Source organism: Erythrolamprus reginae, chromosome 1 (genome assembly GCF_031021105.1).
Source record: "Erythrolamprus reginae isolate rEryReg1 chromosome 1, rEryReg1.hap1, whole genome shotgun sequence".
Classification (NCBI taxonomy): domain Eukaryota; kingdom Metazoa; phylum Chordata; class Lepidosauria; order Squamata; family Dipsadidae; genus Erythrolamprus; species Erythrolamprus reginae.
In genome coordinates, this window is record NC_091950.1 from 31,672,764 (window position 1) to 31,689,157 (window position 16,394).

The following is a 16,394-nucleotide window of genomic DNA, read 5'->3' on the forward strand; positions in this document are numbered from 1 at the left end:
GACTAAAGTACATTAGCAAAATGTAATTTGGGATGAAAGAGATAGAAATTATAACCCAGCAAATTAGGATCTTAAAATGCCTTTCCAGACAGCACAAAATGCTTAATAAATTACAGTATTTTTTCAAAGTACTTGTGACAAAACATAACTCGAAGCCACATATAAACTAGTTTTTAGTAATAGACACATTGTACTGTAATTGCAGTAAGAGTCTTTTGACTGCTGCATCTATCAGATAAAAGGCCACATTTGCATTTCCCTGAAATCGGAAGTACAGTACTGTGTTTTCACAAATATTCAAGACTGAAGAGGCAGCAACACATCATTCAATATCTACCAATTCAATTTCAAAGAAAAGTTTTGCATTGGGCGGGATCCTGAAATAGAAGTTAAGGAAATTCTTATATAGTAGATTGTGGTTGCAAATGTAAAGGTTGGTGTAGTTTTTTCAGTTCAGCGTATAAGACAGAAGGGAGCTTTGACAACAGAGTACAGGTAGTCCTTGACGTACAACAGTTAATTTAGAGACTTTCAAAGTTACAAAGGCACTGAAAAAAGTGACTTATGACCATTTTTCACACTTTGGACGTTTGTAGCATCCCTATGGTCACCTGATGGTAAATTTAGATATTTGGCAATTGACTTATTTATGATGGGCCGTTGTGTCCCAAGGTTATATGGTCCCTTTTTCAACCTGACAAAGTCAACATGAAAGCCAGATTCACTTAACAGAAGTTTGACTAACAACCAAAGTGATTCACTTAACTGTGGCAAGAAAAGTCGTAAAATGGGAAAATTCCCTTAACAAATGTTTCACTTAGCCACGATTGTCCCAAATCAAGGACTGCCTGTAATGCTCATAAATGAAAAGGATACATTATGGAAGCAATGCTCCTTATGTAAGCATGGAATTGAAAATATGAAGTATTCTAATTATACACCCATGTCCAGTTTTCCTTTTATATCTGTTAATCCTTAGATTCAATTTAAGAAGTCTCCCTCCCTCTGCCCAGTCAAATCAATTAAAAATAAATCAGTCATGAAGATCAGACAACAAGATAACCTCTAATTCATAGTTTTCCCCCTTTTCTGCTTTGAGTATACTGAGGTTACTAGAATTTTGCCTTAGTCTGTCCCACTTCACCTCCCCACTCCTGAGAAGTCTTTCCATTTTTTTTTTGACGGATCTCTCAAAGATCCATCCCACTAATGTATCTGTCAATTAAGACAGTATTGTGGACAACAGTGGGATTGTATGCAACACTAAAATGGGGAAATGTGCTCTCTTAATTTCTATTGTTTTATAGGAAAAAAGGTTTTTGCAATCTGCATATTGATAAATATCAACAGGATACTTGGCATCAGGTTGTCCTTTCTTCCCATAAGCCCATTCTGACTCAATTTCCAAATTAGCCTTTTCTCCTTTGCTCATTGTTAGTAAGGCTTCATCCCACTGAAAAAATAGAAAAGTATTCTGGTTAGTTTTAACAAAATCAGATAAAAAACCTTTCTTATTCATTCTCCACTGCCACTGATTTTTTTATTAAGGTTTTCAGACAACACGTGCTAGATATTTAGAAATAGTCCAAGATACTTTAATCAGGTTACGTTTTCGGCTGATCTGGAGGCTGAAACGGAGGTGGGGAATCCCAATAGAGAATTCCAAGGGCAGAGCTTTGACGTCATGCAGATGTCCTTCCAGATCAGCCGAAAATGCCGCCGATTGCAAAAACGACGCACCGCCGGGCGCCGTCGACCGGCTGTAACCTGAAACAACCGGGCGCTTCTCGGCGGTCTCCCGAACCCGAACTTTTGCCAAACTTATTTATTTTATTTATTATTTAGATTTGTATGCCGCCCCTCTCCGCGGACTCGGGGCGGCTCACACTTCCAGGTTCGGCGTTCAGGAGAATGTCGAGAAGCCCCCCAGCTGTTTCAGAAGGTGACAGGCGGGCGGCGGCGCTTCTCGGCGGCTTCCCGAACCCGAAAAGTTCAGCAAAAGTTTGGGTTCGGGAGATCGCCGAGAAGCCCCCCGGCTGTTTTAAAAGATGACAGCCGGGCGGTGACGCCCAACGGAGCGCCATTCTGCGATTTCCCCCCCCCCTTGCACGCATTAATCGCTTTTACATTGTTTCCTATGGGAAACTGGTTCATCTTACGAACTTTTCTCCTTACGAACCACCTTCCAGAACCAATTAAGTTCGTAGGACGAGGTATTACTGTACTAGTATCAGAAGTGACATCTGCAAATACATGATATACAGTACATCATGCATGTGATGATGTATGACGCATAGCTCTCCCCCAAAACCTCTTGACAGTTGGACACTGGTCCAAGATCTGCAACAAATGTATGGGCATACTTCCAATGGTGTTCTCATTCCTGGCAGGATAGAAGATTCCAAAGGATTCCTGGGATCACATATATCCAATGCCTACTCTTATTGAAAGAAACAAACAGATGGCTGAACAGCTGCAAAACCAAAACCATTTTCTAACAATGAAAGGATATGAGAGCCTGATACAATCACCCACATTAACACACTTACACCTCGAATCACTTTTCCAACACCAACTTTGAAGCTCAGTGGTTTAGATGCTTTTTTTTTCTTTGAACCTGAAAGATAAGATTTGGTTGCAAATTATCAGATGAATGGGATTAAAATTCAAATCTTAATAGAATATTTGCATCTTTCTCCTTCCTTTTTGGGGTACAAAATATACTGGATGGAAGACCACACTTGATTCACAAGAACTTCTACTAAAATCTAAAACCTGCTGTAGATTGTTAACGCACCAGGCTAAAAATTAGGAAGTTGAGTTTTACTACTATTTTAGGCATGAAAACTAACCTGGTGATTTTCAACCACTTTCTCAGCCCCTTTACATGGTTGCTGTTGTGAAAATCAGAGGGGGGGAGAATATCAGATATGTTTGCCACCTATATTTATAAAAATAATAAAAGTGGAATAAAATTATATTTTTATAGTTTTTCCATTTTTTTCCAAGATGGCTTAAACAAATGCAAAATTTAGAGCGTTTATAGTCTAAATTTACTCCAATTTGTTGTTTGAGAGACACTCTGGATTTATCACCTGGTCTTCAATGACAACTATTTGATGAATATTTTAACAGCTTTGCCAGCTTTTTTTAAATTTTTAGAAATATCTATCTAAGCACTTACTTGACTGAATATTAGTGTCAAAAACGGTTCCATCTTGAAGCTTGCCTGTATACCAGCAATGAACAATATCACCCTTTTTTGGAAAGTTGGTTTTATCCCCCTTTTTCAGAATTGACTTAGTGTATTTTGGGGGAGTCTGCAATGAAAATGGAAAGAAAGAAAATGCTAAACTTCATTTTTTCAAAAATACAGATGTTGAAGTTTTAGATAGTGTATCTTTAGAAGGATATAAATAGTCTCCTTTTCATACACTTTCAGAGCAGCATATATTTTACAAAGTTTTACAGGAATTCTGTCCCTCCTGTTGGGAGGGGATATTTATTTAGCACCTGGAAAAACTGCTAATTAATAGGTTAATTAAGATTAAGATCACTACTGAACTAAAACTTATTTATAAGTGGCTTTTTAGCTGGTCCCAAAAAGAGTAAAACCATGAACTATATCAATGATGGTGAACCTTTTTCCCTTCAGGTGCTGAAAGCATGCGAATGCGCGCTAGCTCCACACCCATAATTCAATGTCTGCCCACGAATCCCATCCTCTTGCACATGTATGTGCAACTACTCAATGCACTGCCCCACCCTCCACGCATACAAATGCAACCCCTTCCCGTGCGCATGATCCCCCTAGCAGGTCTCCAGGAAACTTCTGAAGGCCGGAAACTTCTGGTGGGCCTGTTTTTCCCCCTCCCTATGTTCCAGAGGCTTTCCTGGAGCCTGGGGAGGCGAGAACAGCCTCCAGCCTATCCCCCGAAGGCAGAAAATGTCCTCCTAGAGCCTCCATGCGAGCCCTGTACATATCTGGCATCCAAAACAGGCCACTTTGAAACTCCTGAGGGGAGGTGCTGTGGGCGGAGCCAGCCAAAAATTAGTTGGCCAGCATGTGTATGCATGTTGGAGATAAGCTAGGGCAACGGCGCATGCCCGCAGATATAGCTGCGCGTGCCACCTGTGGCAAACATGCCATTAGTTCACCATCTTGGAACTATATCATTCTGTACATACATATCCAGAAATGTCTTCTACCACAGGTTTTATTTTTAAAAATATGTGAGGTTTGTGACATATACCACTAAGCTTGATCATATACATTTTAAACGAATTATGTGTTCAACCTTGAGTTGACTACATCGTTACAAGATGCAACTGATTTCAGAAGTCATAACTAAAAGTTCAAATGTGAATAGAAATCACTACCAGCTCAAAATCAGATACAAATATCAGAATTTAAACAGTCATACAGTATAGATTTATTTTGCAGAATATATATTTTTAATTACAGTGTTATTTTCAATAGACAAAAGGACTTGTTTCTTACTTATCCTAGCTATGCTAGGTGTATTGTTATTCTTTAATGTCTTTTCTCATTTGTGTTGTGGTTGGCTCTGGGCCAGCTCCTGCCCCAAGGACTGAGGGGGTGGATGTGGGTGAATTTTCACAGTGTCAGAGGCCAGTGTTACTACCTTCTTCTGCTGACAGCGAACAGTATCAGGAGATGAAGAGGAATTGGACTCGGGGGAGGTAGTGCAGAATCCTCGTTTTCATCCCTGGATTCAGATTCGGAACCCTTTATTGACGTACGCAGCCGCAGAGCACTGAATAGAAAGGAGCAGCTGCGCAGATATCAAAAATAAGAGAATTCACATGTGTTTGGGTGTGGTGCAACTAATTAGGGCTGCTGATAAAAGGACAGCATGTCGGCTGCTGCGTGTGGAAGATTATGTTTGTCTTTGGAGGAAGAACCTGGCGTTTCAAGAAATCTGTGTTTGTTGATTTTTCAGGACTTTGAAACCAAGCCATAGCAAAGCGTGTTTGTTTCAACTGGTGGAAGAAAAAGGGCTGTGACGTTCTTCACAGCTGCTAGCTAAGTACTTTGGGACTGCTTAAGGCAGAGGTCTTCAAACTTGGCAACTTTAAGACTTGTAGACTTCAACTCCCAGAATCCTCCAGCCAGCATAGCTGGCTGGAGAATTCTGGGAGTTGAAGTCCACAAGTCTTAAAGTTGCCAAGTTTAAGGACCCCTGGCTTAAGGGGTTTTACTGCCTACAAGTTTGTTTTGGAAAGAGTGCTCTTTGCAATACAAAAAGGGTGCTTTGTTTCCTTTGAATTTTGTGAAAAAAACATTGTTTTTGAAGTTTCAAGTGTGTGTGTGTCTGAATTTTTTACCCTTGAATTTCCAGGAGGCTCATGCCATAGAGCCCAGCATAACAATTTGCACATGTCTTTTTTTTTAATTTACTCACCCAGTAGAAATTGAAAAACATGATTGCAGTACTTTCCATCTTACCTCATCAACAGCTTCTTCAGATTTTGTCTTTTTAGGTTGGTTTTCATCAATCTTGATATTTTTTAGCTGTTCTGCCACTTGTTCAGCATTTTCTGTGTCCTTAAAGCTCTGGGAAATATACATTTTAGTGATATATCTAAGGAAGTTATAATAGTGCTATGAAGAATTTATTAATCAAATTTTATAGCTGCCCATTTCACAAAATGCATTTCTAGGTGGTGTACATCAAATAATACATAAAACATATAAAATCTAGATTAGAAAGTAAATAAGATAAAAACATATCTACAGCTCTAGACAAAGGGGTTAAGAATGGACATCTAGCAAAAGAGCCATTTGAGCATATCTGTTCACAATGATGGGAAGTCACAGCTGCCAGCTCTTTAACTGGTACTGTCCTTTGTAAATCTCAAGTTTTTTCTAAGAATCTAGGATTTTTTATTGGTTTGTTTGTTTACTTACTTATTTATGTGTAGCTAAACAATATGTCCATTTGCAATTGACAGGTATTTTTTGTCAATGTGTGGCTTGTCTAAATGCCATCCATGATTTTTTTTAATGTAGCAGATAATGCACCTATAACCACCACAGCCCTTTGCTGGAAACGTTCGATGTCAGTCTTTAAAACTTGATAATTTCGTGATATTTAGCAATTCCTTGTTTTTTATTCCAGCAGTCCCCAATCTCTCCAGCTCTGTAGACCGCCAGCAGCATCAGGGCTTGGTGCCGGGCTGTAGGTCAGGGGATGGGGACCCCTATTCTATTCTACTGTCTTCTGGTATATTATTATAATATTGAATAATATGAACATAATCATGTAATCATATAAATCCAATAAATAAATAAATATTTATTATATTTTGAATGTCCAAGGCATTACACATATTTTCTTGGTGCAATCTTAAAATCTTTTTCTAAAATGTCATTGAATGCCTGCCATATAAAATGTATCAGTACTATATAGCTGGTCCAAATTAAATAGATGACATTTAATTAAAATAACATTCTAGAAAAAAAACCCATTCAGGTAATACAAGTTTTAACAGCCAGTTTGACCATATTTATATACAGTACTCATCCTAGTCTGACTAGAAGGAATTCATATAGCCATTTAAAGAAAAAATGTTTTTAAAAAAGTATTTGTATTAAAATCTTATTTACTGTAAAATATAAAAAATACAAAATACAAAAAAGGGGGGGAGAAAAGGGAAGAGTGAAGAAAATAAGAAAAAAGAAACCAAAACATTCTTTTGCTGCAGTAAAATACATAATATAGTTACAATGTCATATCTTCACTTATCTAAAATAGTCTACGGAGAGAGGTGGCATACAAATTAATTAAATAAATAAATATTTAAATAAATATTAGTCACTTCTATATCTATAATCTACTACTTAATAATCAGAGTTTTATTTTTTTTCTTTCAAGCAAAGTTTTTAACAACAAAGAATAAAGACAACAATTTCTTCAGCACAGCCGTCTTTTAAAGTAGAGATGCTCTGCAGCTTTTATGGGAAAAAAATACAATTATCTATCCACTGAGGTTTTCATCCATTTTCATTTTACAAATAAAGCACTGGTAAAGTAAGGCAAGCATAAGACCTACCTTTGTTTCAAAGAGTTGGTTGTATGCTGTTATTAACTGATCCTTACTAGCTGTTTTAGCCACATTTTTTACCTGACCAAGCAACTTGTGCTCTGCAAGAAACTACAAACAAAATTAAAAGATTAATTCAGCTCCCTGTAATAAATGACAAATTTTCCTATATTGCAAAGTAAGCTGGAATACTGTTCTCTTTCTCTTGGTTTTTCATATCTACCAAATTTTATGGAAGATAATCATAAACTCATTTGCAATGTAAGTAAGCCATGAAATTGCAGATCAGCTTTAAATAAATTTAAAAACAAATCACAATATCACAGTATTCCTAATAAAAATATCTTATGATCTCACATCCATAAATTTAGATCAGCTAAAATTAAAAATATAAGATAATGTACAACTGAAAGAAGGTTTTGATTATACAATATACTCTTCCCATTTGCACTTTAAATTGAAAGCTTCAATTCATTCAATTCAATTCATCTAAACTATTTCATTTTGAAAAATTTGAGGTTTTTTTTTTAGTTCACTAGCAATTCCTTTCATATTAACAAAAAAAGCAGATGAATGGCTACAGGAAGCCCTCTCAAACACATTTCTTGCTTTTGATGCATTATCCAATGGGCAATTTTCTTGCATTTCAGAAAATTGAATACTTTTGCAGGTAACAACGGGTTATTTTAATGTTTTGCTATGCTTTGAAATTCAAGGTAAGGTATGATCACTCAACAAATAATGGGGGGGGGGGGTGTCAATGTATTAACATCGGCAAGAATAAATTAGCGCATGACCAATCTATGATTATAAATGATTCTGGCTTGTCAGTATAATGGAATCATTAATCATCAACCCTCTCGCCCTATCCCAGGCGTAGGAAGGCAGTTTTCCCCGCTATGCTTAAGACCACAACCCAGGCTGGCATGTGGGAATGGCGTAATCACGTGAAATGAAAAAAAGGAGAGGAAAGATAAGGCAAGCCCACAGAAAGGCTCTCATCACGTCCGATGTATATGGCTTGCTTTGAAGAGCAGGACAGGGTTAAAGAAAGAGGAAGCCTCGACTAAAGAAAACTGGGCAACGAGGGCAAAAAAAAAAGGCATGAGAGGAAGGAAGTTTGCACAGATCTTCTGGACAAATGAAAGGTACACGCGTCCAGGCTAGCCCCCCACACGAACATATCAATGGAGCCTGCCCATCCGTCAAATTGCGCCTCGGACACCCCACCCTGTGCGCCGCTTGCTCCTGCAGAAAAAGGACAATCTCCCGCTTGGGCAGCTCCTCACTCCGTAGCTCCTCCAGGCTCCAGGGACGCGCGCGGTCCGCCATTACATCCCCTCACGCGAGGGCGCCTACTACGGTAGGAAAAAGTCCGGGAACCCTTCAGCCGCCCCTCACAAGGTCCACAGCACGAAACCTAATTCCAGCACGCTTGGCGCGCCACGCCGCCTCCATCCATACGCGGTTCCGTTCGCCTATTCCCGTTGGGCATGCTGGGTAGCGTAGTTCCTACCCGAGAAAATAGCACCTCCTGTGAGGTTGTATTGGGAGGACGCAAAAGCAATTTCTGATGCATGCTGGGCATTGTAGTCATAAATAGATGGATGGATGGATGGTGGATGCTTTGAATGTACACTAATCGGCATACATTTAAATTGAAATTTCACTGCAAGTTGGTCGTTCCTTTAAAAATCCTATCTTTACCTTATACAGTATTTCCACTTTCTGGTGTCTGGACCTCTCTTTCTCTGATAAGATAAACGAATACAGTAATTTAAAAAGTGAGAGATCCAATCTGGGTCGGTCACCGGCACCAGAATTTTTGGCTAGAGAGAAATTCCCAGAAGATGGAATCCTGATCCCGGGTGACCGTCCCAGATTGAATCCTGTAACATTACCCTGGAACGCGTTTATTCGACTTGGGGTTGGGGTTTTTTGGGGGTTTTTTTGGGGTTTTTTGGGGCGGCGGTGTTGTTTTGTGTGTACGTGCGTGCGTGCGTGCGCGCGCGCGACAGAGAGAGAATATGAGAATGGAGCACGTGACCGATCCGCCTTTCTTGTTCTCGGCCAATCAGGGCCCTTCTCAAAGCTGGCGGGTTTTTTCGGCGGCCCTCAAGATGGCGCCGCTACCCATTGAGAGGAGTTGCGAGACAACAGCGGGAGGGCGGGCGACGGGGGCGCAGCTGAAATGAAAGGCAGAAGCCGGCAGGCCACGCTCTTCCAAACATGGGGAGCGCAGCTGACTCCTTCGCCGGCGGTAGAAGAAGAGGGAGAAGAAGAAGAGGCGCTGTTGGCTGCAGCCATAGAAGCGGAGGCAGCGGATTCGCCGTCCTGGCCCTCTTCTTCGACAGGCGCTCCTGCTGCCCGGGGATTCATAGGCGGCGCGCCGGGCGCCCTGTGGATGTTCCCGTCTGGCAGCAGCGTGGAGGAGCGCGCCTACCAGGTCCGAGCGTCGTGGGAAGCGCTCCTGGCCAATACGCTGCTCTGCCTGCCGACAGGCCTGGGCAAAACCCTGGTTGCCGCCGTGGTCATGTACAATTTCTACCGGTGGTTCCCCGGCGGCAAGATCCTCTTCCTGGCCCCGACCAAACCTTTGGTGGCTCAGCAACGGGAGGCGTGCGCCCGCCTCCTGGGCATCCCCGCTTCGCATATGGCCGAGATGACGGGTGGGTCAGGATCGCAACTGTTTTTGCACATGAGCCGACTTGGTGTCTGCTCGGTGGGAAGCCAAGCGGGGTGTGATCACTAGTGGGGAGTGGGAGTAGAGCTATGAGACTGCGAAGTTGAAAAGAAGTTCCAGATATATTTTTTTTATCCGTGGAAATGGATCAGGAATAGAATAGAATATATAGGGTAGAATGGAATTCTTTATTGGCCAAGTGTGATTGGACACACACGTAACTTATCTTTGATGCATATGCTCTCAGTGTACATTAAAAAAAGATACATTTGTCAAGAATCACAACACTTAATTATTGACATAATCAAACTGGACAGAAATAATTTATTTCTTTTTTATATCCTGTTGGGAGAAAAATCTTTTGTGTGGTTCTGTTTATCAATATATTCCTATATCTAGTTGTCTAGTTGTCTGTCTGTCTGTCTGTCTGTCTATATCTTCCCAATCAGCCTTCATGGCTTGGATTTTTTTTCTTCCAACAATCATTTTTACCTGCCTGTTTTGGTTGGATCGATACAACCAAGCACTTACAGCTCCACCAATTCTTGTGGATGTGGCTGGCATTCAGTATATATTAAGCTATGACTGAATTATTGACTTTATTGTAGGGTTTATTTTGTACCTTATTCAGCAGTCTCCCTTTTAAAAATAAACCCTAGAGAGTGCTGTGTGTGTTTCTCTACATAAAATAAATTGAATAGCAGTTGTGACTTAAGAGCAGCACAAAGTAGATCCTTGTTAATTTATTTTCAGGTGTTAGATATTTATTTGCGAAATCCAGTCTTCTCTACAAAGCTGCATGATTTAGGGGGAAAGCCTGTGGTAGCTGTTATTATTATATTTCTTAGGGGGTTTTTTTCCTTATGGATTATTTGCATTCCTGCTTATGTGCTAATTTTTGACCTTTAGAAAGTCTGTGTCCACCCAAAATAGAAATGTGATCAATTCTAGCCATTAAATCCTTTCAGAATAAATTTCTTAAATTGTTTGATTCAATTACCCTTTTTCTTGTCTCAAATATAATTATCACCACAAACTTGGTTATTGTTTACAGTACTCAAGTATTTTGGCAGGGACAGACCCTGACTGTTACTCCATTATCCCAGGATGTGCTCTGCACCTCCTTGGGAGTACTGTAATTATAACCAGTTTTAAGAACTACTGCTTGGCATGCTTAAAATGGTAGAGGATTTAATCCTAAATATTTTGAGTACAGGTATATTTTTAAACAATGAAGATTATGTGTATACATATGTGAATATGTAGACTTCTAGTACCCAAGGATACCTTACAGTGAATTAGTCTTGCTGGGACTTTGAATTGTGCTTTCTGTTTTCCAAGCTTGGTTAACCATTTCATAGAATCATAGAATTGGAAGGGACCTCAAGGGTCATCCGGTCCAACCGCCTGCTCAATGCAAGATTCATTAAACCATCCCAGAAAGATGACTGTCCAGTCTCTGTTTGAAGACCTCCAGTGAAGGCGAGCCCACCACCTCCTGTGGCAAACTCTTCCACTGATTTATCACCCTGACCCTTAAAAAGTTTTTTCTGATATCTAATCTGAATCTACTCCCTTGCAGTTTCATACCATTTTTTCTAGTCCTTCATTCTAGTCCTAGTCGTGCATTTAATGTAAGACCTGCTAGAATATGTAGCTCATATTAATTGTTAATAAATGGCTGTGCTACGTACTGTATGTTTAGACATATAAATTTGGTGATTTGCAATGCATCAAATTTGATGGATTTTAGTTTAAAGAGAAATAGTTCAACTGAATTTCTTCAATTTGATCTGTGACAATATTTGTGATCACTGACCAGTACTTTATGCAAGTAATTTTCTATTTTCAGTACAGTATTTATTTATTTATTTATTCATTCATTCATTCATTCAATTTTTATGCCGCCCTTCTCCCTAGACTCAGGGCGGCTTACAATATGTTAGCAATAGCACTTTTTAACAGAGCCAGCCTATTGCCCCCACAATCCGGGTCCTCATTTTACCCGCCTTGGAAGGATGGAAGGCTGAGTCAACCTTGAACCGGTGATGAGATTTGAACCGCTGACCTTCAGATCTACAAGTCAGCTTCAGTGGCCTACAGTACAGCACTCTACCTGCTGCGCCACCCCGGCTCGTTTCTAAAAAGCTGTCACTTAAAATGTTTTTCTGGCCAGCAATGTAAAAACCTGAAGGCTGATTTTTAAATGTATAAGAATGCATTTAATGTAAGATCTGCTAGAATATGTAGCTCATATTAAGTGTTAATAAATGGCTGTGCTATGTACTGTATGTTTAGACATACAAATTTTTCTTATCTTTTTTTTCAGGAGGTACCCAAATTGTTGATCGGAAAGAAATCTGGCGTGCCAAAAGAGTGTTCTTTCTCACCCCTCAAATAATGGCAAATGATCTTTCTCGTGGCACATGTCCAGCAGTAGAAATTAAATGCCTGGTTGTTGATGAAGCCCATAAAGCTCTTGGAAATCATGCGTATTGTCAGGTATGGTGGATGTACAAACTTATGCTCGGTCTTTTAATAAATTATTATTTAAAAAGAAATCTAGTTGGGAGCACATATTAGTCTAGATTAGAATAGGGGTCTCTAACCTTTTGGACCTCAGGGACCATCAAATCTTTAATTTTAAATCCTATGAACCGGGGTGTTTTTTTCTCAGCCACCTTTCAGGCCTACCTGGGTGGAAGACAGGATAGAAAGTGCCTGATCCAGGCACACAGCCTAGAACCCTCTTTTGTGTTCCTTCTCTCAAGAAGCTTGGTCAGTCTGAGTGAAGGAAAACGAAGACGGGCAGACCAACGATGTCTTGCTGATGTTAGTGGGAAAGTCAATCCCATATTCCACAGCTGTAGCCCCTTCCCTCCCTCCTCCTTTCCCTTCTTCCCTTTCCTTCTCTCCCTTCCCTTTTCCCTTCCCTTCTTTCCTTTCTTCTCCCTTTCCCCCTTTCCTCCCCCTTTCCTTTCCTTTCCTCCCCTTCTTTCCTTTCCTGCATCCAGGTGAGGAGCTGCTCCTCATCTCCTGCTGTTTGGGTCTCGGTCCGGTGAACGGCGTATGGGAAGCACTACAGCAGAGAGAAGCAGCTGGAGTCAACGCTAGCTTTGCTGTCCATGGCAGACGCTAAATCAGCCCCCTGCAAACTCACTTGAGGAATCCAGCTGAGGTTTCCCATGCCACTTCAGCAAGTGCTCCTTGAGAGATGAGAGTTTACAGAGGGGCCATCTAACATCCGCAATGGACAACAAAGCTATGCTTCTCTGCACTAACAGCCTGAAGGACTCCAGCCTGTCACTGGGAATCAAAGCGCTGAAGCACAAGCGGCACTGAAACTTTGATGGGTCTCATTGAGAGAAATGCAAAGATTTCTCTGCAGACCATCAAAATTTTCTTGTGGACCACCGGTAGGTGACCACGGGTCCAGAGCTAACTGAGTGTGACCAGAGCCAAAAATTGATGCAGGCATTCTTTTTTTCTCTCTCTCTTTTTCTCTCACAAGCAGTGAATTGGAGAGAAACAGCGCTTTCTATAAGTTTGAACTAATTTCTAAACAGGGATTTTGAAACTGGATCAAGAAACTGCTGCTCTATAGATTGCTAATCTATCTTTCAGCTGTGGATGAGCACTTTATAATCTCATTAGGTTATTTTAACTGATTTAGAATTGCATATTTATATAGATCGGGGTATCAAACTCGATTTCATTGAGGCCTGCATCAGGGTTCTGTTTGATCTTGGGGGGGCGGGGGCAGCTTGACTTTACTAGTGACCCGTGGGCTGGTCCTTTGCTGTTCCCAGGACAGTCCCGTGGGCTAGATTTAAGGATCCTGAGGGCCAGATGTGGCCTGCAGGCCTTGAGTTTGACACCCTTGGTGTAGACTCTTCAGTGCATTGAGAAACAGGATTTTAGGATGAGAATTGAAAATTTCCATTTTTCATCCTTTAGAAACAATTTTTTTGCCACTAGGTGGCTCTTAAATGTCATCCTATAGGTAGAAAATATTGTATAGGTCAGTGATTTTCAACCTTTTTTGAGCCACGGCACATTTTTTACATTTACAAAATCCTGGGGCACTCCACCAACCAAACTGACACAAAATGACACTCTAACACAGTACATATTATGCATATAGTTAATAATATCTATATACACCATCAGGATAGACATAACCAGCTGAGGCTGAGGATTCATCTAGTGGTGGCAACATTTACCTCCAGTCCTGACCAGGATTGGAAATCGGGACCATGGGGAGGAGTAGCAGTTTCAACTACTTGCCGCGGCCACACAATGACAGCTGAGCGGGGACTTTCCTGGGTGTGAATGAGAGGCGGCCTGCTATTGGCTCATCGCTAGCAGTCGGGATGAATCCTAGAAGGTGATTGGTCAGTGAACGTTCCCTGTGCCTCCACTCTTCCTGTTGCTGACAGCTGGAGGGATTGTGAGGGGAAAGTTTATGTTCGGATGGAGGCGGCTGGTGGCAGGCCGGATAAATGGCCTTGGTGGGCCGTATCCCCACAGCACACCAGACCATGTCTCACGGCACATTAGTGTGCCCCGGCATACTGGTTGAAAAACACTGGTATAGGTTATAAGTAGTAAATCTTAAAATCAACTCGGTTTTCCTGTAGCCAGTGAGCCCAAGTATGCATTTCTTTCCAAATTTATTTTTTATTTACAAATTATTTTTTATTTAGTATCAATCCTTTGCATTTCAACATAGCAGAAGAAGCATCATATGATTGTAATATAATTTGAGTGAGAATGTTAGCAAAGAAAATGAAGAATTATTTTTTTTAGAAAAAAGTGTTTTGTCCTAGGGCAATAAAAGGAAAAAAGGAAATTAATAGCTATTTTGATAAAAGTCATGCTATCTATCTCATCTTTTAAACTTGGATTTCTGGCAATACCTATAACAGTGGAAGTTAGAATAGGAAGAACCAAGAAAAAAATGGAATGTTTAAGTTAGAGTTTATAACTCAAACATTCCACCTTTTGGGGTTCTTACAACTGCAAAAAAGTGGCCCACTGAAGGCTGGCCATTTTGCAGTTTGGTTTCAGCAGTGCGGTTTCATGGTGCTGGGGACTCTGTCCATTTAAACTCTTAACCAGAAAATAAATATTGTCTATGGGGTTTATCACATAGCATAAGTTTATAAATACAGGCTGACACCTCAGCAAGATAGACATTTATTTTATGGAAACTGATTTCTTATTTTCTGTTAGATGCTACTAATTTGGGAGTCAGAATTTGCTTTGTTCGTATTTTGCATTTTATAAGAACTATTATTTTTGGATGTAATAGAATAAACTTAGTGGTGATGAAAATTATTGTCCTTTCAGGTTGTGAAAGAATTATGTAAATACACCAAAGAGTTTCGAGTCTTGGCTCTAAGTGCAACTCCTGGCAGTGATGCAAAGGTGCGCCAGTTCTTTTTTTGAGGGAACTAGATTTTCTTAACAATTATACATTATCTCGGTTGATTTTTTAAACTATTGCTATACTTGAATGCACATCTCAGTTCCTCAAAGTTGTATTCCTTCTTATGTAGTTTCTTTATCAGCTGACAGTTTAAACTGACAGGTGGGAAAGAGCCCAAAATTATTCCTTAATAAATGCTATTAGTAAAATATTGGAAGCTCACTGAGATCTTCTATAGCCATGATGGCAAACCTAGGGCATGTATGCCATCTGGGGGCATGCGAGGCGTTGCCCTTTGTCAGCTCCAGTGCGCATATGCACACTGGCCAGCTGATTTGGCATCAAACCAGAGTACCTCCGGGACCGCCTTCTGCCGCACGAATCCCAGCGGCCGATTAGGTCCCACAGAGTTGGCCTTCTCCAGGTCTCATCGACTAAACAATGTTGTCTGGCGGGACCCAGGGGAAGAGGCTTCTCTGTGGCGGCCCCAGCCCTCTGGAACCAACTCCCCCCAGAGATTAGGACTGCCCCCACCCTCCTCACCTTTCGTAAGTCATTAAAAACTCATCTTTGCCGCCAGGCATGGGGAAATTGACACACATACACACCCAATTGTCAAGGTTGGTGTATGGTTTGATTGGATTGTGTGATTATTTTATTATAAGGGTTTTAAATTGTATTTTTTAAAAATTTGATTTGTACACTGTTTATGTTGTGAGCCGCCCCGAGTCTTCGGAGAGGGGCGGCATACAAATCTATTTTTTTATTATTATTATTATGTCAATACAACACAGCAAACGGGATCACTATGCTGGATTTCGTATTTCATCACCAGTCGGGTGCTTCTCAAGCACCTAGGACTGTGTGATGTAGCGGCGAATTATGTTTGCCGATCCCAATAAAGCGGCCTTTTGCAATTGACAGATGGAGATTTTGTCAATTCCGATGGTTTTCAAATGTCTGCTGAGATCCTATTATTATTATTATTATTATTATTATTATTATTATTATTATTATTATTATTTATTGTTATATTAATGTTATACGCTGCCCTGAGTTGCTTCAAAAAGGGCAACATAGAAATCTAAGGAATGAAGGAATGCACGGCCAGCCTCACATTGTCAATTCTGTGACAGATAACTGGGTGTTTGCATCTGAATATGTGTGCTACAACCCCCACAGTTAGGACAGCTTGAATTTTTCCCTCATTCA

The 16,394-nt window shown here is 40.5% G+C and overlaps 2 protein-coding genes across 3 annotated transcripts in view; one reads left to right on the forward strand and one right to left on the reverse strand.

The window, feature by feature from the left end:
• Nucleotides 1–156: 156 nt before the first annotated feature.
• On the reverse strand, nucleotides 157–8,554 carry FKBP3 (FKBP prolyl isomerase 3). Its single transcript, XM_070748746.1, has 7 exons — nucleotides 8,299–8,554; nucleotides 7,078–7,179; nucleotides 5,471–5,578; nucleotides 3,185–3,320; nucleotides 2,550–2,617; nucleotides 1,356–1,453; nucleotides 157–377 (listed from the first exon to the last, which is right to left on the reverse strand). Exons 1-7 carry the CDS (start codon nucleotides 8,398–8,400, stop codon nucleotides 323–325), a joined length of 669 nt encoding a protein of 222 aa, XP_070604847.1. The 5' UTR covers nucleotides 8,401–8,554; the 3' UTR covers nucleotides 157–322.
• A 582-nt stretch (nucleotides 8,555–9,136) lies between these two features.
• FANCM (FA complementation group M) overlaps nucleotides 9,137–16,394 on the forward strand; it is a 57,092-nt gene continuing 49,834 nt past the window's right edge. For both annotated transcript variants that reach the window (XM_070748758.1, XM_070748764.1), the window contains exons 1-3: nucleotides 9,137–9,737; nucleotides 12,081–12,253; nucleotides 15,104–15,181. In XM_070748758.1, coding sequence (XP_070604859.1) covers nucleotides 9,260–9,737; nucleotides 12,081–12,253; nucleotides 15,104–15,181 — 729 coding nt within the window. In that variant the 5' untranslated portion in view covers nucleotides 9,137–9,259. The remainder of the gene's footprint in view (nucleotides 9,738–12,080; nucleotides 12,254–15,103; nucleotides 15,182–16,394) is intronic.